The 27,035-nt window shown below is 41.1% G+C and overlaps 1 protein-coding gene across 1 annotated transcript in view; it reads left to right on the forward strand.

Moving 5' to 3' along the window:
- Positions 1–748: 748 nt before the first annotated feature.
- The window catches only part of PEPD (peptidase D), a 212,202-nt gene continuing 185,915 nt past the window's right edge, over positions 749–27,035 (forward strand). Inside the window, exons 1-3 of the mRNA XM_054048939.1 lie at positions 749–854; positions 10,312–10,495; positions 13,274–13,401. Of these exons, the coding sequence (XP_053904914.1) occupies positions 811–854; positions 10,312–10,495; positions 13,274–13,401 (356 nt within the window). The 5' untranslated portion in view covers positions 749–810. The remainder of the gene's footprint in view (positions 855–10,311; positions 10,496–13,273; positions 13,402–27,035) is intronic.

Here is a 27,035-nt window from a genome sequence, read left to right on the forward strand (position 1 = left end):
CCAGGGAAGTATTCACAAATGTATACTCATTTGCACAGATGAATTCTACTCCTCCTGTATTAGGATGAGCTGGGCCTTTAAGAGGTTCAAGTCCCATCATTTACCTGTGCCTGGGATTTTCTCTGAAATCATGTGGGCCAGGCCTCTGTGATTTGTAAGAGCCAACCAGGGTGCTCTCAGGGGGGCTGTACGGGGTAGCAGGCTGGGCCTGGGGAAGGGCTAGTCAGTGGCTGGCCCCCAGAACCAGGCGCTGTAGGAAGCAGCCTAAGAAACCAGAGGAATAAGACAATCTGAGGCTTAGGGCAAAGGGTTGCCCCGAGATTTCTGGGCCGAGGGCTCCGCGTTGCTCTTAAGGCGAGGTTCAGTGCACGGCCACCGAAGGCAGGGCTCACGGCATGGCTTGCAAAGGAGCATCTGTCTCCTCCAATGCCTCTGCGGGGCCCCGCTCGCGCGCAGCAAGGCCGGGTTCCACGCGCACCTGCCCCAGGGACGCTGCCCTTTCCAGCCCACGTTCCCAGGCGGCTGCGGCCCGGCGCTCGCGCTCCGCCAGTTCCCAGTCACGCGAGCAGGGCAGCGCGCCTATAACGGTCCCTCCGGAGTGGCTTCGCCGGTGGCGCCCCCGCTCGGCTACCCCCTGCGTCAAGCCAGAGCCGGGCTGTCTTCGAGCAAGGGGCGGGTGCGAAAGAGGAATTCCTACACGCACAGCCCTGTCCGCGGCGGGGGCACCCCATGCTCGCGCGCCCAGCCCCCGGGAGCCCCAGCGTCCGCTAGTTCGCCGCCGCCCCATCAGCTGACGAGGCAGCGGATCACATGACAGACGAAGTCCAGCGAGGCAACATGGCTGCAGCTGAGGGGTAAGCGGCGGTTCTCTGGCAGCCGGTGTATAGCCCCTGGCCGCTGCCCGGGCGGGACCCCCTGACCCAGCTCTGGCCCCGGCGGGGTGAGGCGAGGCGGATCTGCTCCTCCCGGGAAGGCGAGGCCAGGCCAGGTCCTCTCCTAGTCCCTTTGCAGACTGACCCACCTAGCTGAGTTACAGCTTCCTGCTAGTCTGAGCCAGGTGTTTCAGGAGAGTCCCTGTTATATTGGCCATGGACAGACACGAAAAGTGCCTGTGGCGTAGCTTGTAAGAGCAGGGGTTGGCGCCTGTGTCCCTGGTCAAAACTCCCCTCTCCGTGTTGTATTGGGGGTGGCCTTCTGCCCTGGTGGCTTCACTCCAGTGGTGCTGTGGGCAGCTAGTGTATGTAGCATCATTTTTTTCTGAGAGATTGAGAGCTGCTCAGCTGTGTGGCATAGGCCCTGTACTGCTGTCAGACAAAGGAGTTTCTCCTGTAACTCAATTGTTGAAGTCTTGTGCTTGGAGTAGCCTGGGTCTGAGTTCTGCTATTGTTGTCACAATGAAATTCTGGTTTGCCCTGGTATGTGACATAGTAACAGCATTGAATTTTCTAAGTAACCCCCAGGTTTATGCATCTATAGTTATACTTAGTGCTCTACCAAATTCACAGCCAGGAAAAATGCGTTACGGACTGGTGAAATCTGGTTTTTGTGTGCTTTTACCCTATACTATATAGATTCCATGGGCAAGACCAGCGTTTCTCAAATTGGGGGTCCTTACCTAAAAGGAAGTTGCAAAGGGGTTGCAAGTTATAGGGGGGTTGCAGTATTGCCACCCTTGCTTCTTTGCTGCTTTCAGAGCTGCACAGCCAGAGAGCAGCAGCTATTGACTGGGTGCCCAGCTCTGAAGGCAGTGCCCTGCCAGCAGCTGTGCAGAAGTAAGGGTGGCAATTCTAGACCATGCCACCTTTACTTCTGCATTGCTGCCTTCAGAACTTGGTGGCCAGGGAGTGGCGGCTGCTGAGGGCTTAGCTCTGAAGGCAGCAGCACAGAAGGATGGTAATACCATACCATGCCATCCTTACCTCTGCACTGCTGCTAGTGATGGCTCTGCCTTCAGAGCTGGGCTCCCAGCCAGCAGCTGCTGCTCTCTGGGCCCCCAGCTCTAAAGGCAAGCATCACCGTCAACAGCAGCCCAGAAGTAAGTGTAGCAGTACGTAGCCCCCTCCCCATAATAATATTGAGACCCCCCCACTCCTTTTTGGGTCAGGACCCCTACAATTACAACACTGTGAAATTTTAGTTTTAAATATCTGAAATCATGAAATTTACAATGTTAAAAATCCTATGACTGTGAAATTGACCAAAATGGACCCTGAATTTGATAGGGCCCTAGTTATATGTAAACTTAACTATAGCAGAGCTCTTGCTCTGCCATAATAAATGCGTGTAGATTTAATATCCTGAAAGCTAAAAGGGTTTCTCTAAATTACTTGCACACAGAAGTCTATGTGAGATGGACATTAAGGCCATTTTGAACATGCCTGCCTTGACATCAAGCAGTTTAAACTATTTTTGTAGTGCCATCACAGTTATGCTGAGGTTCATTTTTATCAGATGAAATGAAATACAGGGACAAAGTCTCAAGTTGGAAAATGAGAGAATTAAAGTTAATTGAAATATCGAAGCAAAAAATTTCATTACGAGATGGGGAAACTATAAAATGGGTTAATCATTTGTACAGCATATCATGTGATTTCCTTCAACTTGTGTGGATTAGTACCAATTAAATTTAACATTAACTTGCCTGTGGAAATGAGAGCTCCACTAGGTTGCAGGAAGTGTGGTAAACTGTGTTTAGAAACAGATTTGTGCTGAGTAGGCAATCTGATCATAGCTCAATTTTTATAGCAAAATTAAACCATTTTACAGTTCTTTTTTTAAAAAAGCCATTAAATGTATCAAAATGAGGGAGCCTCCCTCCAAATAACAAGAAAAGGTAGCTCTGGAAATGCATTCATAAATCTTGTATGTTTACATGAAAATCAGCATCTTGTGAAGTTTCTTTCTCCCCACCCCCTCACAGTTAAATTGTTCCTTTTTTAAAGGCTCTCACATGTTTCTATTGAAGTCAGTGGCAGACTCCCAACTTGCACGAAAGAGAGTAGGTTGCAGGCAGGAAGATTAAAAGGACATCAATTTAAAATTGATGAAGTTTTTGACTACTATAATTACAAGCAACATTTAGGATTACAGCAATTAAAAGATTAGCATTGAGGAAAATATTCTTTTCGATTGTTTGGTTTACTCTGTGTATTTGACAGCACATTGTGCATGGATGAAGTTGCTTTTATGGTGTCCACTGTATAGTGACAAAATATACTGCACAGAGGATTAAGGTTAAAAATGTTGACTAGATTACAAGTTAATAGTGTCCCTTTAAATATAGCTTTTAAAAAAGGTGCTCTTTATTAGTGAAAGAAGCTTGCTGGCAAGGTTAATGAAGCCTCAGTCTACACTACCAGAGGCGGTATTACAGATTTTACAGATGGGCAAACTGAGGCACAGGGAAGTAAATGGTCGCAGTGGGAGACAGTGGAAGAGCTAGAAATATATCGGCATCCAGGCTCTGAAGGTGTATTAATCACTATACCATAGTTCCCTACAAAGTCCGTCCTCCCCCCACCAGATGTGACTTGTGGTAAGGTATAGTAATAAAATGTAACCTGTCTTAGGGTTACCATAAGTCTGGATTTTCCTGGACATGTCCGGCTTTTTGGTCCTCAAATCCCTGTCCGGGAGGAAATCCCCAAAAGCCGAACATATCCAGGAAAATAGGGAGGGAGGGGTCTTGGGTCCGGGCTGGAGCCACTGGGGCCAGTGGTGCTCGGCCAGGGCCGGTGCCGGGCCGGAGCCGCTTGGCCGGAACCGGGGCCCGAGCCGAGCTGGGCCGGAGCCGCTGAGACCGGGGCTGGCGGTGCCCAAGCCGCTGGGGCTGGCAGTGCTTGGCCGGAGCCGCTCGGCTGGGACTGGGGTCAGCGGTGCCCGGGCCGCTGGGGCCGGCGGTGCTCGGCCTGAGCCATTTGGCTGGAACTGGGACCGGCGGTGCTCGGCCAGGGCCGGGGCCGCTGTGGCCGGCGGTGCTCGGCCAGGGCCGGGGCCGCTGTGGCCGGCGGTGCTCGGCCAGGGCCGCTGTGGCCGGCCGGGGCCGGAGCCGAGCCGGGTGGGAGATGCCGGGGGCCAGAGCCTCTTGGCTGGGGCCGGCCGGCCGCCGGAGGGAGCCGCTCGGCCGGGGAGGCCTGGACTGGGCCTCGCCTCCTCGCGCCCCGCCCCAGTTTACCTGCTGCCTCCCTGTTTCAGGCTTCCCGCGAACATTTGATTCGTGGGAAGCAGAGTAGGGGGAGGAGCAGGGGGGCAGAGCGTTCAGGGGAAGGGGCGGAGTTGGGGCGGGGCCGGGGCCAGTGGAGTGTCCTCCTTCTTTTGAATTAAGATATGGTAACCCTAATCTGTCTGAAATACATAAACTTTTCACATAAGCTTTGAATGCCTGAGATAAAAGAAAGTGACATTTTAAAAAACGATGTGGCTTACTGTTCTAGCTATGTTTCATTTTAGTTTAATAAAAGTACAGAGTAAAGTAAACAGCTATTGTTCTAATCACCTTTTGATCACGTGTCTCTGACATGAACTGGGTGGAATAGTAATCTCTTTTGCGGGGTTGTTAAATGAATTTTTGCAGATCTTTCTAGAAAGATATTAGTACTGTGTATGTTTTCTAGTAGTATTGTCAGGTAGCAAATATGGCCCCAGTTCTACACGCACCCACATGTCCCGTTGACTTTAGTGACATACTGATAAGGGTAAATGTGCAGGATTGGGGCCTAATTTTATCCATATAACTAACCTTCCTCATTCTGCATCTTATATTTGCTTAAAATATAAGTGTAAGAAACACTTAAACAATAATTATAACATACCTGACATTGTGTAGTCACAATAACAGCTTTTGAAGAAAACATCTTTGGTTTCTGAGCTGCTGATGTAGATATGCAAAGAGGACTAAGTCAGTAGTTTTGCAGCCTGTCATACAACTTTTAGTTGACAATGCAGCTAATAGTTGTTGGACTTTTATATTCTGCATTTGAAGAAGGGTTTGATTAGTGTTGCATTCCTAAATACTATACAAGTTGCATTTCCAGTGTCACAATGTGCAAAAGGAAACCGACTAAAGGATAATGCATGCTACATTCTTAGTAGTGTTGTAACAATTGAGTTTCTGTGCAGTTACTAGCCTGAGAAAGACATGATTAAAATGAAGGATGGAAAGAAGTTAATAGGAGACGTGAATGCACAGAGGCTGATCCTGTATCTATTGGGAAAATTCTCATGGCTTCTGCTCCCTTTATAGTCAGTCAGCCTAGCTTTCTATAAGTTAGTCATCCTTATAGTAAGAAAAGCACAGAAAAGGAAAAATGGGATTTGGGAGGGAAGAGTGAGTGAACAAAGATAGCAGAGAATGGAAGCTGTTTTTTGTTTTTGTTTTATTTTAAATAAAGTACTCAAATACCGAACTTTGTACTCCATATAATTTTCAGTCTGGACATTTGATATCTTCCCTAGCAAGGTTGTATGAATTCATGCTGTGGGCTCTATAAAGTGTTCAGCAAAGAATCTGAGGAACTAAATAGAACTTTGCAAAAATGTTCACCCAAACCCTGCTGTGTCCTACAAACCTTGCTGTGGGGGTCCAGCACTCTCCGCTAATCTCACTCTGTTTAGAAGCCACAAAGTAAAGTCCAACATGGTAATATTTTTTTTGAAACTACAGTTTTGTATTAGTGCCAAATTATGCTGCCAGTTATATCCATGCAGTCACATTGACTTTAGTGGAGTGTAATCGTGACATCTTTTAGAGGCAACTGAGGGTAGAACTTTGCCTGTATGTCTGTAAAAATGCTCTCAGATGAATTCATTTTCATCCTTATTTTAATTCATGTTTGACAATATATTAAACTGCTAGTAAAAAATCCTTTGTAAAATGGCTCAGAATTAAGTTAGCAAGTGTAGTTGTATGTAGACTGATAGTTTACTCCTGAGGGCATTCTGTGCCAAAAAATTAAAAATTATGCACCCAAAATTAAAAATTCTGTACACAATACTTTAAAATTCTGCAAATTTTATTTGTCAAATAAATATGAAGGCTCCAGCATGTCATTGGGGAGCAGAGGGTATTGGCTCCACAGAGGTGGGAGATCACTATGCAGCTTCCCCCGCGTCCCCACCCCTGGGACATGGATTTAGTGGTGAGACTGTACCCAACCCTGACACAACTCAAGGACCGGGCCTGCCCCAGAAAAACCCCAGGGCCCTGCCCCTCCATGCCAGGTGCACCAGGTGTTGGCAGGCAGGCTCAGAAAGCCAGGATCTAAGTGTGGGGGGATCCAGGTGTGGGTTGAGAGGGTTTTGTGTGGGGCAGTCTGGGTGTGGTGACTCAGTGGGGGATCTGGGTGTGGGGGGGATCTGGATGCACAGGGGCTTGTTGGAGGGTTCTGTATGCAACAGTAATGGGACTCTGCAGGGGGGTCCAGTTGAAGATGTTTGGGGCTCAGCGGAGGGGGGGTGTCTGTGTGTGAGGAAGATCAAGCTCAGAAGGGGGGTCTGTGTGTGGGGGGCTCAGTTGGGGGGCCCAGAAGCTGGGGGAATGGGGCTCAGTGGGGTGGGGATCCAGGTGCAGCTGGTTGGGGCTCGATGGAGTGTGGGGAGGGGGTGAGGCTTGGCAGGAGGGTCTGGGTATGAGAGGGTCTGGATGCATGGGGGTTGGGTAGAAGGGGGAGCAGCTCCTGTAATGATCCCTCCTCCTGCAGCTGAGGAACAATGGGTTTAGAAAGTGCAAGGGGTGGGGATGTGAGTTTGCAGAGCTTACTAAAGCCAGGGAAGAAATCTGGGGGTGGGTCTGAAATGGCCCCGGATGCCATGCAGGGAAGAGGAACTCCTGTCCTCCCCAGCTAGGGTGATCAGATGTCCTGATTTTATAGGGACAGTTCCATATTTGGGGCTTTTTCTTATATAGGCTCCTATTCTCCCCCACCCCGTCCCAATTTTTCACACTTGCTGTCTGGTCACCCTATCCCCAGCCCAGCTGGGACTAGCAGCTGAGCCCTGCTCAGGGTAGGAGCCACCAGCCAGGTCTTCCCCAGTCCCATCCCCTGCTCCACAGTGATTTACCTCTCTGCCAGCTGCCCTGGACACCCAAAACATATTGCTGGGGAGGGTCGCATGACTGCTGTTGTGGCTTCCCTTTGCATCCCCCTCAGAAAGTCATTTTTCTACGGGGAAGCAAAAAGATCTGCGGGGAACATAAATTCTGTGCATGTGTAGTGGCACAGAATCCCCCCAGGAGTAATAGTTATTGCTTCTTGAGTTTGTTCTAGTAGTCACAGGTTTTGTATGCAATAAAAGAGAGTTTATAATAAATTTAATGGAGATTAAAATCTGATCATAGCAGCCTCATATCAGGAGTACCCAAGGTTGTGTAGATGAGGGAGATCCGTTTTTTTTTTTTTTTTTTAAATCAGATGCACCGTACAATCTTGTAACTTGTCTCAATTTACAGTGAAGATGACTTTTCTTCAGTTGAAAGTGTAGGCTGAGTTGTGCCAAAACATCTGCCTTTCTTCTTGCGCTGTGTATAGCGGCTATCCTCACATCACACAATAATCGCCAGGAGAATCTGAAAAAATAGTGTGACATCTGACTGTCCCCTTTGTGCTAATCGCACCTTCTTATTCATATAGTGCTGGCAATAGGGAGAGCGTGTGACTTAAGAGACCCTGCATTGGCTTTATGTCTCCTAGGATCACTCCTGTAGGGCCAGTCTACACTAGAAGCACTACATCAGTACAGCTGCACCACTACAGCACGTCTGGTGAAGATGTTCTATGCCCCCGGGAAGAGAGCTCTCCCATTGGCATAATAAATCCACCTCCGCAAGAGGCTGTAGCTATGTTGGCGGGAGAAGCTCTCCTACTGACATAATGCTGTCCACACCAGTGCTTGGGTTGGTGTAACTTTATGTTGCTCAGTGGGTGGCTTTGGCCTAGTCTTCACTTACCGGCACGCCATCGATGTTCTGGGATCGATTTATCGCGTCTGGTTAAGACGCGATAAATCGATCCCGGAAGTGCTCACAGTCGGCGCCGGTACTCCAGCTTGCCGAGAGGAGTACGCGGCATCGACGGGGGGAGACTTCCTGCCGCGTCTGGACCGCGGTAAGTTCGGACTAAGGTACTTCGAATTCAGCTACGTTATTAACGTAGCTGAATTTGCGTACCTTAGTCCGATTTGGGGACTTAGTGGGGACCAGGCCTTATTCACATCCCTGAGTGACATAAGTTATGCCTAAATAAGTGGTAGTGTAGACCTGGCCTTAGTCTTGTACTCCATGATCCTCCCTGGGCTGTATAGACCGGTTTTATAGCCCGCTTATAAAACAATGCAGTGCAATGTACGCAGCCACACCACACCTGAGAAACTGGCCTTAGTTCTAATTAAGTTTTACTGCATTATTGAAGATTAAGGATATTTGTTGCTAAGGTTGAATGGATTTGCTTTATCATTCCTATGGCTGGAGTTAGCCCCCAATGAAAGATTATTCTGTGCTTCTGCCCAGTATTCCTGTGTGAATGTGCTGCATAGCTAGTGACTCATAGGTCCCTGTAATTATCACGTAGCATGTTGCTGGGATTGTGGGAGAAGGTAATAAAAATAATCAGATTTGAGCTTTATGCATCATCAGCTAAATTCCTATATAATACAGTCTTAAAGCTGGATTAGTGTATACTTGTATTCTATCTTTCACCTTTTAAAGTTTACACTGTTATATCAGTGTTATAAAAAATAAAACATAAAACATTTTATTAGCTTCTTTATGCTGTATCTGCAGTTAGAAATTGTGGGTTAGATTTCTGATTATAAAGTTTGCTCTACACAGCTATAAATCAAAGGTTACCTTTCAGACGTGTAATTTTCCATGAAAGCCATATAATAATTAATATATGAAGGTGCATTGCTCTAATACTCTCAGGTTAATGTGGGTTAATTTTTTTCATCTTAGCAACAGTGTAGCGTAGTAACAATGTGGCTGAATTCAGCACTGTCCTCTCTCTCAGAAATATTGTAAATGGAGAAAATGATCCTCCAACTGCTGAGAAGAATACGCGCAATAAGATGTCTGGAAAGAGGTTGAACTATATTGAACTAGTTGAACTTTAATCCTGGGTTTTTATTAATACTGCAGTTTTGAAGCTCCAGATCACCTTTTCCCTGTTGTAAATATAAAATAGAGGAATACTGTTTTAGACTTTTTTCCTTTTAGCTGGTTATGAATCAGCAACATATATTTATGGTATTTTAAAAACCTGAGTTATTTAACTAGTGTCTCTCCCTTCTACTTTCACTCAGCCATAGACAATAGCTGCTCCTTTAAGATTCAGGGCAAAATAATGAATGATCTTATAAAAACAACTCATTTAGCTTCACATGGGCCAAAGATGTAGCTAAAAGAACTCGCTAAACATGGATAAATCAATTTTATGTAAAGCTACCCTTTGGCTAGGGTGGTAGTTGTTGTTTTTAAAGAAGTGTATCTCTATCCTAAATTTTACTCAAACAAATTGAACCATTGAAGAAAGTTTCTAAAAGACTGTCCAGGCTTTGCTTTTGCACAGCAATTTGCTATATGGTCTCACACAGTTATGAAGAAACACACAGTCATGTGTAACAGTAGTCTACTGATATTTAGGTTACGTTCCTGTTGTCCATCTATACGAAAACTATAGCCGGTCTTTGAAATCCCGTATATACATACACATAGTGAGGGAGTATCAAAAATGTTGTCATTCTGTGTGCCATTTCAACTGCCAGCTTTTCTAGGCAGTCCTTCGTTCAGCTTCTGTAGGTTTTCCCAGATGCTGTGTAATATTTGTTAAAGAAATTGTCCCATTCTAAATGTAACCTTTCAGTTCTATTGTTCTCAAAACTCATATTTTTCTCTCCCATGTTTGCTCTTATTTCAAATATCTTGGCAGACTAACACTGTTGTAATTTATTGCATGTCTCCTTTCACCCCAAATAAAATCACTTCTGTTTTCTTTAAAGGAAGCTAACTTCTGTGTCACATTACGGACTATAACTGTAGCCAGCAATATTTATTTTTAGCACCTATTTATCATTTACTACTTGTATGACTTAAGTTTTGATATTTCACGCTCCCTCTCAGCAATACCATGCACTGTAACAACAGGGTTCTCTCTCTCTCTCTACAATCCTAAAACCTAGTCCAGTTGTGATGGATAAATGACCTTTTTCAGGTTTTACTTCCTTCTCTGTTAGACTTCAAATAAACCCTGTGTCTCTCAATGATATTAACCAGTATATTATTTTGCAATACAGTTATCTTTTTTTTTAAATCCTTTCTAGACCATCTTTTTGGTTGGGAAATGAGACGCTGAAAGTGCCCGCAGCACTCTTTGCTTTGAATAGAAAACGGCTGTGTGATCGATTAAGGGGGAATAAAGACGTCCAGAAGAATGCTATTGTTTTGATGCAGGGTGGCGAGGAAGCCCAAAGATACTGCACTGATACTGGCATTGTCTTTCGTCAGGTAAGATTTAAGTTCATTATACAGAAACAAACTCTTGAATTACTTTTCTAAGCTTGTCTCTCTCTCTCTTTTAATTTTTCTCTCCCTTTATTTTAGACTAGGGGCCAGATGTTTAAATGTATTGAGGTGTTGCTGTCTTCAGCATTGCAATGCCTAACTGATTTAGGAGCCTACATCTCATTTTCAAAAGGAATGTAGGCACCTAAGAGCCAAAATCTTATTGACAGTTGATGGGATTTAGATTAAGTGCCTAAATCACTTTTGAAAATGAGATTTCATTGAATTTCATAAATGTGGGGCTGGAAGGGACCTTGGGCCTGCCTCAGAACAAGGGTCTGGACTTGAGGGCCTCTCAAGTGAACCTAGACCTCCTTCACAGGTGTTTGTCCAACCTTCTTAAAAACCTCCAATGATGGGGATTCCACAATCTCTGTAGGAAGCCTATTCCAGTGCTTAACAGTAGTAGTAGTAGTAGTGTAGTACTTTGTATTTTTGTACTTATTTTATAACCCTGTTATCCTGTAGTTGTGTACACACTGATTTAGGCTGAGTGCAGAAATGCCTAAATACCTTTAAAAATCAGGGCCTAGTACGTTCCACCCTGTTTAAAAGGCATTGCTTTTAGTGTTAGTGACTACTTCAAACCCTAGATTAACCATTGTAACAACAATACTTTTATGGCTTAGGGTTGCTCTTCTTTTTAATTGCTTATTTACTATATGTTTTCATGTTGCCTAGGTCAATGGGGCCCCAACCTGGTTGAGACCTCTAGGCACTAGTGCATTATAAATATTTGATAATAACAGTACATGTAGAAAGTGAGCCTTTACCCTAAGAGCATGTCTACACTTACCTCTGGAGCAATCGATCCAGCAGGGGTCGATTTATCGCGTCTAGTGAAGATGCAATAAATTGACCGCCAAGAGCTCTCCCGTGGATTCCGGTACTCCACCGGAGTGAGAGGTGCAGGCAGAGTCGACGGTGGGAGTGTCAGCCGTCACTTACCGCAGTGAAGACACCGCGGTAAGTAGATCTAAGTACATCGTCTTCAGCTACAAAGCGACAGAGTCCTGTGGCACCTTATAGACTAACAGAAGTATTGGAGCATAAGCTTTCATGGGTGAATATGCACTTCGTCACCCACGAAAGCTTATGCTCCAATACTTCTGTTAGTCTATAAGGTGCCACAGGACTCTGTCGCTTTGTAGCTGAAGACGATGTACTTAGATCTACTTACCGCGGTGTCTTCACTGCGGTAAGTAGATCTAAGTACATCGTCTTCAGCTACAAAGCGACAGAGTCCTGTGGCACCTTATAGACTAACAGAAGTATTGGAGCATAAGCTTTCGTGGGTGACGAAGTGCATATTCACCCATGAAAGCTTATGCTCCAATACTTCTGTTAGTCTATAAGGTGCCACAGGACTCTTTGTCACTTTTTACAGATCCAAACTAACACGGTTACCCCTTTGATACTTGACTTCAGCTACATTATTCACATAGCTGAAGTTGCGTAACTTAGATCAATTCCCCCCCCCACAGTGTAGACCAGGTCTCAGACTTGCTTAGTTTTTGTCTGGCTTGGATTATAGAAGCCATAATCTTCTACCTGACTGTGCATTTTGCTAAATATGAGTGGTCTAACACAGGTTAAAAATCTTTCATTAATTTATTGATTTTTTTTTTTCCCCCCTCTCTCCCCCAACAAATATAAACATGGGTTTAAATGCCAGATCTGAACACACGCAAGCTGTGGAAGGGCATGGATATGTATTTTAACTTGCACGTTGGACCTAAACTTAATAAATTATAACTTACACAGGTATTTATGTATTAGTTATTTCTTTGTTGGCCCAAGCAGGATTTTGTTACTTGTTACTTTCACGTTGAACACATCATTGATTGTCATTAGATGATGAAGATAATTGAATGATTTTTAGCTAGAGTCAAGCTTAGTTGGGTTTTCTTGTTACAGTGGACGGTTTTCTGCTTTGCCAGTTATAAAATGAATTGTAGAGTACTGCTTCAGTTCTGTGAACTGAACTTTTACATTTTGAAGAAAGGCGGGGGAGGGGGGGAAGTAAATTTTATCTTTTATGACAGCAGGCTGCTTAATACATTCTGTCTGGTATCTAGGGGAGAATGATACACAATCTGTGGAGGCTTATTCTCCAATCTCTCTTGCCTCTGCCTCACCAACCCATCCTTGTCAAATTTTGTTGTTCTATCTCTGCCTCATCTTTGAGTTTTGTCCATTCCTTTCTGTTTCCAATGCAAAATATCCCTTGATTCCAGGTCTTGATAATCTTGTGCCATTTTTTTATTACAGCTTCTTCTCTCTGAAGGAACTCACTCTTTCCCCTCTAATTTGTCCAAACTCTGCTGCAATTTAGGGCTGTGGCTCACAGGCACAATGTGCCCATAGGCTTTGCTCTTGTCTTGTCTCTTGACTGGCTGTTTCTTCTTATCTTGTTTGAGATTGTAAGCCTTAAGGAAGAATCTATTGTATACAATAACATGCCATATAAGAAATAATTGTTAGTTCCTGGACCTTGCCAGTACCTCAAAGTAAGGTTTGTATCACTGTGAAATGAAATGAGGTCTAAATTTATCACAAAATCTACAAAAATTTGATGCACAAAACAAAAACGTTCTTATTCGAGCCCACAGAAATAGGAGTTAATATTAATGAACTGTTAGTATGCTGGTGTATTGTATTAGTATTTTGGGGGTGGGGCAATTGAGGGATAAAGTAATGATATTTGATTTATTTATATAGGAATCTTATTTTCATTGGACTTTTGGAGTAACTGAACCAGACTGCTATGGAGCAATTGATGTTGATACTGGAAAATCCATTGTCTTTGTCCCCAAGCTCCCTGACAGCTATGCAGTTTGGATGGGAAAGTAAGACATCTTTTTCAATCTAGCGACTTATTTTACAATTCTGATGTATCTGGCTGTTAACTGTGTGCATAATGTAATTAGTTGATATTTCAGTTCTTAAAGTGGCTTTTAATGGTAGTGAAAGGTGCTGGATTAACCACATTGGAGACTGGAAATCTTCTGTTTAAACACAGAACAAGGAAAACTGTACAGCAAGCTTTCTTAGGCTGCCTTGCCAATTTACCTCAACCTTGACTTGGGAGGGCCACTTCTAATGGTAAGAAGAAAATTCAGTCTTCGTTACCCCACTCGGTTCTTGGATTCCCTGCTGAGACTGCTAGCAACTGACATTTTTGTTATGGGATAGTCTATGAAGCATTCACTAGATTTGACAAGAACTGAACTAAGCTGAATGCACCTCATTTTATATACATTCTAATAATATATTTAATCAAAAGATCACTTAGGATTTTATATTGATTGTACATCAGTTTAAACTCTTATTGTCCCAATCTCTGATAATCCTGGTTGAGCCACTGACATGCCATGTGACCTTTGGTAAGTCACTTGACCTGCTTGCACTTCAATCAATTGTAAGAACAAAATAAAACCAAATGAAAATATCATGATGCTGCCTGTATAAATAAAGTACCCAAGTAAGCGGATCCTGTGAAGCACTGAGCACCTTCTGCCTGGTACAGCATTGAGGCTTGGACCCTCAAGTATTATTAGGGCAGATTAAATTTGTGTCTTATTAAAGGCCTCATCTTGAATTTATTGAACATCTGTATCTCTCATTAACTTAAGAAATTCAGGATTGTGTTTTAAATTGATGGTGGTGGTGTTGTTTTCAAGTTGTTTTAAAATGATTCTTCCAAAACTCTGTTAGGTAACAAGTTCTTTATTTTTAAGGGTTATGGTGCAGCCTCCTCTTCCCTTCCCCCATGCCCTGATATTTAAGAAAATATAACAAAATATATCAATAGCAAGGCATTTTACCAAATTATAGAACCAACTCGGTAGTTTGTGTGTACATACATGCTGCTTAATGTATGCATATATGCACTTTCTGATGGGTAAATTCTGGTAACAGTTCCCATCTTTTGTGAAGCAGGAGATTCATTCATCAATCTGCCCCCTTGCAATGGTTTTTCTCCATTCTCCTGAGGCTGTCTCGCCATTGGGAACATAAGATTTGTCAGACCCGAGGTCCATCTAATCCATATTCTGTCTCTGACAATGTCTGGTGCCAGATGCCTCAAAGGAAAGTGTAAGAACCCCTCACTGCGCAGGTGTGGGTTAATCTACCCTTCAAATTAGGTCTTCTCCCAATATCTAATAATTAGAGCTTGGTTTAAGACCTGAAATATCAGGTTTGATATCCCTTCCAAAACTGTTGTAATCCATTATGTCAATTCTGGATATCTGTAGAAATGTCCAATTACTTTTTGAATCTTGCTAAGCCAGGAGGCAGGAGACTTCTTTTTTTAAGAGCCTCCTTTTCCCCCTTTTAAACCTGATTCTCAACTTAAGCCCTCAAGACCTTCCATTAACTCTGCATTATTGAATAAATCACATCCAGCCAGAAAGCTTGTGCTCTGGCATATTACTATGCAGTAGTTTTTTGGTAAACCTTTTGCAAACTTTGCTAAAGTGACTTGGGTGTTATAAAACCCGTAGGCTTATGAACAGAGCGCTGGAAGTGTGTGGATGCTGAAATTGCTAATGCCCAGATTTGCAAACAAGCCTTTCTCCTTGGATCAAATCCTAAACTGATGCTTCATTAGCTCGCAAAATCATCTAGGCACTTTTGATTCTTACTTAACAAGGATTTTTGCATATTAAAGAATCAAGAGCTCTTGTCTTTTGTTTACTTCTTAATCAGTTTTCCCTCTTCAGATCCATATCCTGTTTCAGTCTTCTGAATCTTAGTTTCCCAAAATGTGCTTGTTATGGATCAGGGATGAGCTGTACTTGTGATTTCCCCCCCGCCCCACCATGGGCACTTCTTCCAAGTGACAGGCCTACACCTGCACTATTGAGTGCAACCCCCAGTTCACCTGACTTTAGACTGTATCACAAGGCTACAACTCCCCCATTTACCACTGTATCTTTGGGTCACAAGCTCCCAGGGTAACCTTTAGCAGTGATTCAGGACAGCTTCTTCAAAAACAAATATGATTTATTGGTTTATAGAAACTGAAGCAGAGTTATAACAATTAAACCCTATGTGTATTTCTTACCTAAACCCAACCTTTCCTTGCCAGTTTAGGTAGGTTCTCTTTAATCCAGGCTGCCCCAAGCTTTGGGGTTGGGGGAGACAGGATGCCCCCTGCAACTCCTGCCACCTTGAGAGTCTGACTTCTCCAGTTCAGTGAGTGTCTCTCCTCAGCTCATAGGCTGACTTTTATCTGTTCCAAAGACCTGACTTGGGACTCTGTGCCTGGGCAAAACGGTTTATATATTTCTTCAGAAGGGATAGGCTGTGGTTTCCCAATAGTAGATTCAAAGTATTGTCCATTTGGGCACCAATCAAATAAGGTTATCTGCAGTCATTCATTTGGTTTCTGCAACCCAAAAGGTTTGATTTTAACCCTTAACTAGCAACCTAATTCATCAAATATATAGAAATCTGTTTATAGAATGCATGATGGTTAATGCAGCTACTGCCCTCATTTTTCACAATGCCTAGTTGCAAATAGGTGTTCATCTGTAGTATATAGCTCATAGGTGTGTATATAGTGCTTTATTTAAAAAAACTTCAGTTTTCAATGCTTTGAGGTTCTGGCCTGGAGACTATCACCATACATCTGATCAGTTCAACATTAATGATATTCTCCTCACAACATCCTTGTGAGGTAGGGAAATATTTAAACTCATTTTACTAAGGCACAGAAAGAGAATATGCTTAATTTTATTTGCGTGTTTGGTCCTGTGGTAGTCCATGGAGTTATACATGTCCATGACTTTAAGCCTGTGAGTAAGTTTTTGCAGGGTCAAAGTCAGAAAAGGAGGTCTCTAGCGGAGTTGAACCTCAGTTTTCTGTGTCCCAGACCAATGTCTTAACCACCGAACGATTAGAAGATTGTTTAGCTCTTTCTTGTAGGACATAAGCAATTCTCTTTCCAGATCCTGTTGTTGCAATTCACTTTTATAGTAAAAATTCCTCAATACCATAGTCCTTGAGAAAGTGGTCCTTTTATATTCATTTACTTTTTCATTTTAATGCTAATTTTGAGGAATACAGTTGCAGCCAATCCCATGCGCTGAACTGTTAGACCATATGGCAGGGCATGTCTGCTGTCTTCTGAGAGAGATTATGTGACTATTATTGTCTTAAAGCTACCTTGGAACTGAAATTGTTTATGATCACTTTAGAGTGGAATATTATTATCGGAAATGTTCTAGTAGAAAAGGTGCACCTGTCTGGCAAAGTGTAGATGCTACTTAACTCCCACAAGTACACCATAAACTCTATTCCCAGTGTAGGCTATTTGCCTGTTGTAGATAAAGCTTTACTACCTCCTCCTTGGTTCTTTTATGCTAGTTGAGATATGCTGCTTGCTGCCCACATGGATCATGAATGTCTGATCTGAAAGAAAGGCCTTCTAAATGTATCCAGTATCCATCTTGTCATGTTGTATTTCCCCATCAAGTGTTATTCCTTTGTAATGTCATTTTATAGCCTTTTCAGTCTAATGTTGAGGCATTCATCATCAATTTGTTTAGTGAATTATAGGTTTCTTTCATCAAAGATTTTGGTAAAACTGAGTTTTGTTGTAATTCTCTCCTTGCAATGTATATTAGAATAATTTTATCATCACTGGTATCTTTCTGTTTTCCAGACTCCTCTCCCTATCCTTACCGAATCCCTTTGTTTGATTCTTGTTTTGTTTTGTCAGCCACTGTCATGTCCCTTTACTACTTGTCAGAAAGATGGATGAATGACTCATTTGTGAGTCAGAAGTCCTGCTTCATAAGCTAGTTGGCAGGAGGTACTGCACTGTGTTGAGGTTTAGTTCCTCCCCCCGAAGTCTCAATTTTAAGTCAAAATTAGTTTTGAAAGAAAAACAGCAAATTAGTTTGCCTTCCATCCCATTTTTATTTATCTAACGTGGTTAGCCTTGGAAGTTCTCTTGCATGCAGATGCAAAAGGTACTCTCAACCCACTGAGGAAACTGTTATTAAACATCAGAGCAATGCAAATTGCTTTTATCCTTGTTGTACAGTATTCTGCAGTCTTAGATGTGTCTGTAGCATCTAGTCTCCCAGTTCATAGTGCAAAAGGATTTTAATTTATTTGTTGCATTGCTTTTTATTTGTATATAGGGTAGATGTGGGAAGTTTTTCTCTATGCATTTCTGTTTTGATACAAAGAGATAGCATGAGTGAGTCTTAAGAGTTCTCTGTATAAATGTTAAAAAGGATTATCAGTTGTTCCTAAGATTCTGTTTAACTGTTAATTTTCTGTAGTTCTATCTAATTTTTGAGGCAATTAAATTTCCTTTTTGCTGCACATCTAAGGAAACACACACAATTACACATCTAGAGAGCTGTTAAGTAAATTCTGCAGATTAGCCAGTGGAGAAGTTAACCTTTTTCTTGTGCATCTTTCAGAAATGGGTCTACTGAACTTTTTTATTTTTATGATTTTATTTAGCCAAAGACAGTGTCACAGAGAGAATTTGCTTCAAGATGGACAGAGTGTTGGATTACAAATGTGATCATGACTATTGCAATCTTGATCTCGCCAGCTGCAGGTTTTTTTTCATTGACTGCTTTGCTTATCTTTAAGCCAGTGAGTTTTCTGACTGCTAATGCAATATCAATTAACAGTTGAAGTGATGATACAAAGCTCTAATGGAGACGTAACCCCATATGAGGCAGAGTTAAAATACAACAAATAGTATCTAATGAAGGCAGGAGGCAAGGACTAGTAAAGTTCAGTTTAATGAGCTTGAAAACTTGAGAAGACCCAACACAATGCTCAAGTATCAATTGGATGGTGGAGATAAAGTTCTCCAGGTGAGAGCAGTCAAGCTTAACATGAAAGGTAATTAGATCTTCAAATATGTTAAGGGCTGTTATAAAGAGGACCGTGATCAATTTGTTTTGCATGTCCACTGAAGGTAGGACAAGAAACAAAAGACTTAATCTGCAGCAAGGGAGATTTAGGTTAGATATTAGGAAAAGCTTTCTAACTATAAATGTAGTTAAGCTCTGGCTTCCAAAGGAGGTTGTGGAATCTCCATCACTGAAGGGTGTTTTTTTTAAAGAACAGGTTTGATAAACACCTGTCAGAGACTGTCTAGGTTTACTTGATCCTGCCTCAGCACAGGGGGCTGGACTTGATGATTTCCTCAGGTCACTTCCAGCCCTATATTTATGATTTTGTGATTATATGAACTGAAGAAATACTTTGATTTTTTGATGTGTTCAAATATCTCATGACTGCAAAAGTGGGCTGGAAACATTTTTCATAAGGAATAATTCCAAGATGACAGCTACAGGATAATCTTGTTCTTTTGAGGGTACCTATAGGACTTACGGGTCCACTGCAAATCTTAAAGTGATAGAACTATTTATATGGCAGTTAGGCTCTTAATAATATGGGAACTGAGTATGAGCAGTTTCCCTAGTGTTTAGATGGTCTCTTCCTTGGCTGAAGGATCTGTTCTGGGCATTGACCGAGGAGAGCCATTTTATATAATTCTTTTGATTCAACCTCCTTCTTGGTGTTTGGATGGCAGAGAAATTCTTCTAGGATGTTTTAGAGAAATGTCTTGCTTTTGAGAAGTATCTGTTTCTCCTCTTCTCATTTTCCTAGCAAGATATTTCATAAAGTCAAGAAAAATATATGGGTTACAAAAATGGAAATACACTAGCATTTTTAATAATGTATTTCCAAGATTATGTGATGCAAAACCATTAGCATGTTTTGTTTTTATACTTAATCCTCTCTAAGTTAGTATGACTGAATATCTTGCAGAGACTTCAATTTTACTAATTAATGCTGCACCTGCCATTTTCCTTGCCTTAATTATAAATGACAGAACTAGTCACTGCACTGATTAAAGATATTTTGTAAAGTGAAACATACTGTACAACAGCTGCTTTATGTGCAGCACATGCCAAAATAACTTAATTGCCTTGCCATATAAAGAACAGTTTTTAGTGAAAATAAAAATACTTTAACTCTTTCATGCTTTCTTTTAATTGAAGAAATGTATATTAAATGGGGACTGAGCAAATATTTATACACAGTTTCATATGTTTTTAGAAACTGAAATATCATTGGGTTGCTTAGCGGTGGAGGCATTAATCTAACTTTGCATTCCATTTTAAGTAACATCTTCATGGAGAAGCTACGCTTGACTGGTAGCTACCTTACAGCACAAATATTATTTGTGAATGAACACTTTTATATAAAAGTTTTATCTTCATAGCATGGTACAAATGTTAATCCAACACCCTAATGAGCACATCACTTTATCGCTTTCACCATTGCCTAACAGGTTAAAGCCAAAATCAGCCTATGGTTTTGGGTTCTGAACTTGAGACAGCTTGTAGCTGATTTTTTCAGAAATGCTCAGCACCTACTGCCACTTCTGAAAATGGCAGTTCAGGTGACCGCGGAATGCCAAACAGTGAGTAAGTGGAAGACTGGAGATTAGGATTCAGATCTCCAAGTCCTGTCAAGACTGCACTACCTCACCTTTACTGTTCTTACTGTGGGTTTGTGTGTGGGGATTGTAATTCTAGTATGGAGCTGTGGTATCGCTTTCTCAAATGATGTTTCTTTCCAGGGTGGAGGTTGTTGACTTGTGAGGCTTCAGTTGACTGTGCTTCTTCTGTTAAATGACATGCAGTGTGGTAAATGTGTAACCTTCCTGGAAAACTGGTGTTGCACGTTTATCTTCTTATGCCATGGTAGTATTCATTTCAATCACTGTTGAACTCCGTTATTTCCGGTGCAGTCTTAGGTTCTGGCTTCAGCAAGGCAAAGCTTACAGTAAGCAGGCACTGTGCAAACTGAGCGGCCTCCCCCAGCTCTTTCAACAGATAGGTGTTCAGTGGCTTTAAAGGTGACCATTGCTCCTCTTCTTTGTATGGGTTTTTCAAATTGAATACAGTTTTTCAGGTATGGCCATACCAATGCTTTATGCAGGCTGTGGCCGCCTCTGTAATATAGTACTCTCTCTGTGTGGCCCAAAATTGTACTTTGTATGTATTTTGGTATTGCATTCCAAACTATATTGCTGGCTCACCCCTGGGTCTCTTTCAGCATTAGTGCTTTCTAAGTTTCTCCCTAAAATGGAATGTGTTGGGGACTATCCAGAAAAGCAATCACATTTGTCTGGCAAGATCTGTTCTGTGTAAATCCTCATGCTGCTTATTCCTTATTATTGTATTCTTCTCCATAAGTGTAGTAATTTCCACACCTGCCTTCCATACCTTTGTTCCAGTAGTTCATTTGACTTACATTATAATTGTCAGGATTGCTCTTGCCACATTTGATGATAATTGCATTTCTCTAATCTGCAAGTACCTTCCTAGTTCTCTGACTTCTCAAAAATTGTCAATGGTACAGGAACTTCATTGGCTGACTCTCTTAATATGCCAGCTATGTACAAGTCTGCCAGTTCATGTTACATGCTCACATTTTCCAAGTATCTCTTTATCAATTTTTGTAATCAATAGTTATTTGTACAGGACTTTCCTTCCCTACTAATTGTTTAAACGTCTTTGTTATGTATTTCTAATTGAAAAAGGTTGGTAACCGCAACTTTTGTCATTATTTTTCCATTACTAACTTTGGTGAGACTACTTGCATGAGCAAGACTTGCCAGATATATGCTGAATTTACAGGTTCTAAGAGCATGTAGAAATACCCGAATATGCAATTTTAGTAAATGTTAAAGCTCTTTTCTTCAGATTCAGATGTGGAGGAGAATGAATTTAACACTAAAGTAACTAAATCTACTTAATGGTGTTTGCACTGGAATTTTTTTTTTAATAACCTTGCTATGATTTAATCCACCACAACAGAAAGTTGAAATTCTTGCATAAGTATATATTATACAGGCCTCTGGTGCCAAGAGAATGTTCTTAAACCCACCAAGTATTTATTTTATATATTAACTTTATAAATACTACAAGGAATATATAGTACAATGCAATAAGCTCCTAATCACATCTCAGCAGTATCACCAAGTCCTAGTTTTCTTTTGAGCAGGCATGCCATCTGTTTTTTGTTCAAAGATTCAAAAGCTGTTATCTGGAAGGTCAGTTGCAGTCAAAGAAATGCCCATAGGGGATTTTACATGAGTGCTCCAGAAAGATTCTGCACCACCTCCAGAGACCAAAAGACCAAAAAAGCCTTTTGGATAGAAGCCTGGGTTTTAAACTGACTCAGGGCCTTCTTCCTGATCCAGCAAACAGACAGACAGCACCCTTGGTCCATGGAGTTGGCCTATTGAGGCCTCATAAGACTGTGTGCTTGTTATGAGGGGAAGCTGTGATGAAATGTAATCCACAAAGAAACCCCTAGGGTGGGGTGATATCTGGTAAGCTTATTAATATTTTAGTGTTGGTTTCTTAACAGTGATTTTTACATTAAGAATAAAGTAGGCTTGAGTAGAAAGTCTGTGTAGTAACTTACCTGTAGCAATCACTCCATTATCAGTTTCTGAAGAGAAAGCAAGCAGGCCTATTTCAGCAGATTGTTTTTGCTGGGAAATACACAGTGAAGGCAGGGAACTGTGCATCCTGGACATACCCTGGTAAGAATCAAATGACTCATGTGTCCACCCAAGGGAGGTAATAGCTGGGGAGCTGAAGCCTTTGCTAGGCCACTGAAGGGAAATGCAGGTACAGTTCCCCCAAGCTGTGACAACTGTAACTTTTACAAAGTGAACATTGCAAGGTGAGAGAAGACATTGCAATGTGAATGAACAGGGGAAAATCTGCCTGGTTGGTTGGTTGTGGGGGTGTAGAACAAACAGAGGCAAACCTAGAATGGAAAAGTAGATGAGATCCAATGTGTGTAATAGTGCAGTAGAATTCTTTTAGGACATTACATTCCATGGTGTCCCCACTTTTGCTCTTGTAATTTTAGAGTTTTGCACATCTGAGCTCTGTTCTGAACTCCCCTCCCCCCCCCCCCCCCCCCGACCCTGTTGCTTATACATCAGAAATTCTCAAACCTCATCTGTTTGTCAGAGAGAGCGCGTGGGCCAGTAGATAAGGTATTGGGTTGGTCTAAATTCTGTTTTTGTTCTCTGCTCACTGACTCACTGTGTGGCCTTGGGCAAGTTATTTTAACTTCTCTGTGCCTTAGTTCTCTTATTGTATGATGGGGAAATGAGACCCACTCCTTTTAAAGCTCTTTGGAAACCTCTGAAAATCACTGCAAAAGTACAGAATGCTATTTCTTTGTATACTATCACAACTGAAGATGACAGATGTGTGTTCTGACAGTACTTGAAACTGCTGCAATGCATTCTGGAGAGGACACACCATAACCGTGGTTTTGGTTTTGTGGTGGAATTTTTTTCTAAATAAAATCCAGAAAATGTCTTCAATGTATAGCTACTTTTTAAAGTCCATCAAATACAGGGCTCAAGCAAGTCAACAGTCTCTTAATAACATGCTTGTAGCACTGTTAAGATGGCACTTTTTCTCAAAATTGCCAATCTTGTTGTTCAACTATTATAATTTTTAATGTTCTGTCTTCTACAGTTCTCTACATGCAGTCCTGAGATCCTGGCTTTCATAAATATCCTGGAACTGAGAAATTAAGATATAATATTTTCAGTGTAGTACTTGTATAGTTGCATGATTGCCATCTCAGTACAGTCAAATCCTTTATTCTCAAAGTGGCACAGTTTGGGCAACAACAGTGCAAGCTTCTGAAGGATACCCTGCCAATGTGCTTCTACCGTGTAGCGGAGGCACCAACTCTAGCAGTGAGAGGGTAGTTCAGGCTTCATATATATTTAGTCCAAGAGTGCCATTTATGATGATGATACTCTTGTGATGTGAAGAGTCTAGTAGGAACAGTATTGAGACTGCTAATTTGACTTGCACCAGCTGAACAATCACATTATAGTGTTTGGTCACTGTCAGGGCCAGACAGAATTGTAGTCTGAGGTGTGAAATAGTCCTTTAATGCATTATTTCTAATTCACTGAGCACTACAGGCTAACAGAGCCCAGAAATTGTTTATAGAATTGTATTGTTTTTAAGTAATCTATGTGTTTAGGGAGTCCTGCATCTTGTATCATCTCCTCTTGCATATGAGTGGGCTCAACCACTCTAGTAATCAAGAAGACTTGGCTAAAGTTGCAGATTCGATTACTTTGCCTTTTTCAATCAAACCCATCAGGTTGAACATTTGACCTTCAGTTCAATTCCTTTTTGAATTCTGCTTGGTTAATGGTTTCTCAAAAATCCATCTTACTCTTGAAATCCATCAAAAGCAACAGAGTAAAGCTGCATACTTGTATGCAAGAGACTTTTTTTTTTTTTCCTGGCACCAAAACCTGACGAAATTAGGAAATAGGTACCAACTCATGGTACTGTCAAGCCCATTTGGGCTATTTTATATTCCATATCTAGTTTTTTTTTTTTTCTTCACCTTTTCTGTACAGGTAAAATTCCTTTTTTGATGCATAGGTGAGTGCCTTATTTTTGACAGAGCCAGGAACATCTGTTGGTGTCTTGTAAAGCCTCCTGTGTTCCTTCTAGCAGTTCTTGACAACCTCTTGTTTTGTTAACACTTCGCCATCTGTTAACCTGATGCTATTGTAATGAGGGGTGAGTTTCTTGACAGCATTAAAATGTCGCTCTTGCATCTCATCTCTTACTCCATTTCTGTATGGTTGTTGATGTTTTCTGTTCAGCTTGTCTAATTATTGGCAAGGTGTGTGTTTGCATGCATGTGCGTGAAGTTTGAAAGGTGGGAAGAGGGATTACTGTGTGACCTGTTTTGTTTAGTGACTTTCTAGTGACTGGGCGAATTTGTGCTGCGTAAAGATACCTTAAGTAGACTCATATATTCATATACTCTTTTTACTAGAATCTAGTGGGTTAAATCTATTGTTCTGAACTTGAAAGTAAATTTGGAATGGAGGAAGTGATACTGTTGCATATAAATATTTTTTTTTTCTTAAAGAAGAAATACTCTTGACTGTACAGCCTGCTGGATTTAACTCTACTCTCTCAAAGCTTTCAGAATTCCCTTGTTCTCATTAAAGGGATAAGAGCTTCAATAACTTCTCACGTAATCGAGAACATAATAGATGCAGGATCTTTTAAGGAACTGTTCTTGGATTTCTTTACGCTGAGAAGCATCTTGCATAGCTCTATTCCTTTAGACTTTGTTTTACTATGTAGCCTCTTTCATATTCATCTACTCTGTTTTTTTTTCTCCAGCTATGTTAAATCTTATTTATAATTACCACTTGTATGTTATTAAAAAGAGATGTTATTACAAGGGGCTTGGAGCCTAAGGCTAACACAGTAAGTAAATGGACAAAGCTTATGGGTCTACATTTTAATCATATTAAACACTCTTTAGTATGGCATGTCTTGCCTCCTTTCAGAACTTATTGTCTTTCTCCCTGACATACTAATAGAATCTCAAAATGGTTGCTGACTTTCATTTAGAAGGTATTACTGATCTTTTTAAAGTAAATTGAATGAATCACAATGGTATTTTTAATTGAAGGCAGACTTCAGCTATTGGAAATTGCAGGTGAGGCTTATTTGGCCCTATTATATATTCATTAATAGCATGCAGGTGGTCAGATAGCCTGGAATACTTCATTGTTGTCTAAACTGCATGATATTAATTTAGTGTCTTTCTTTCACAGGAGACCCATTATCTAATATTTTGCTTTTGCTTTAATACATAGTGTTTATAATTCTTTCTTTCTTTTGGGATGTAGCAGTGAGGTAAGACCTTTCTGCGTAATTGCAATGTACAAACAAGCCACGGTTTAAAATACACCACAGAGTTCTGTGTAACCATCAAACAATGTCCTGATTGGTTATAGTACATGTTAGTCATACATAACTTAGATGTAAATTTACTTTCTCATATCAAGTCTCTTTGACCTTTAAATTATACTTTCCAAAAATGTTGGATTGATTCTTCCCATGCTGGAAAAATAAACATAAAAACTAAATTATTTGTTAAGATTCTGATGTTTCTCATCCATCTGCATAGTTAAATAAGCTGAATAAAAGAGAACATAACTAGGAGGAGGTGTTGAATGCAGCTGAATGGGTTTGGAGGTTAGCTTAAGGCAAAAGATAGCATACCATGAAGGTGAAAGTGAACTGTCAGTGTAATCATTCCATAGAAATCCTATTGCAATTCTCATTATGTGAAATGAAAAATGTATGTGAAAATAGCATAGGACAAACTGACAAAAGCAAGAAAGTCCACATTGAGTCTGTTGCACCACTTTGTAACTGAATGGCATTTTACTTAGACATTGCAGAATCCATGGGCTTCAGCAGACTAATACAATATTGTGTAGTGATGCAAACCGTAGATGGCTGTTACATTTTTAATAAGAGTGCAGAAGGTTAACATTATGTTTAACCCCAATTAAGGAAAATATATTCTATCTCTTAATAATAGGCAATAACAAAATAAAATAAATGCACAGTTAGCTTTTCAGTATTCATTCATCTCCTTGTTCTGTGTGTGAACTGTGTCTCTAGGTTCAAAGGTGGCCTTGGTTCTTATGCCATACTCTATTGACTATATTTGCTGGAGCATTTCCTACAGATGTCAGTGGAGCTGTGCATGTTACAGACAACAATGTCTACAGATTTCAGAGCAGCAGCCGTGTTAGTCTGTATCCGCAAAAAGAACAGGAGTACTTTGTTAATGTCTACAGAGCCACCATTGGAATAAATATTCCAACTGTGTGAATAAACACATTAACTAACTCTTTTCATTTGCCAGATACTATACTTGATTACTACAGTATATTACAGTTGCCATTCTGTCCACGATATGCTGTTGTACCCAGTTCTCTCAGTGGCTGTTGTTTATGTAGAATGAGGAAAAATAAGGCCATGAGTCTGTATTGAAGATGCATGTACAGATGTATCTTGATTTGAGTTACAAAGAGATTCATAATATTACTAAAATAATATTGAGACAATAACAAGTGAGTGTTCATGCATTGCTAAATGGTATCCATGATGATGTTAGTCTTAACATATTAAGAAAGGAAAATGGGAATAATTACAAACTCTCTCCTCTGTCCGTAATATCAGATTTAAGATTTCTTTAATTCAGTCTGCTGCTGAGCTACTTTTATTGTAGGGTGCCTGGGCGTACTTTGCTGACAAGGTGACATTTAAATGACTTTTCAGTAATTAGCATTAAAAAACCTTGAAAAATTAACTACTATTCCAACTTTTTTTTTTATCTCTGCCCTTTTTAAAAAATAAAATTTGAAATGTCACAAAGGGAACTTATGACTTTCCAGTTTTTTAAATTAAGCATCTGTTTAGGCAGAAAGCATTTGAAGTTGACTCCAGACTATGTTTCTTCAACTTTTGGTAACTGAAAAGAATCTTAATAGATGTAAACAATTTTTTCAACCAGAAAATTGTTTTTCATAATACAT

Source organism: Malaclemys terrapin, chromosome 14, assembly GCF_027887155.1.
Source record: "Malaclemys terrapin pileata isolate rMalTer1 chromosome 14, rMalTer1.hap1, whole genome shotgun sequence".
NCBI classification, from domain to species: domain Eukaryota; kingdom Metazoa; phylum Chordata; order Testudines; family Emydidae; genus Malaclemys; species Malaclemys terrapin.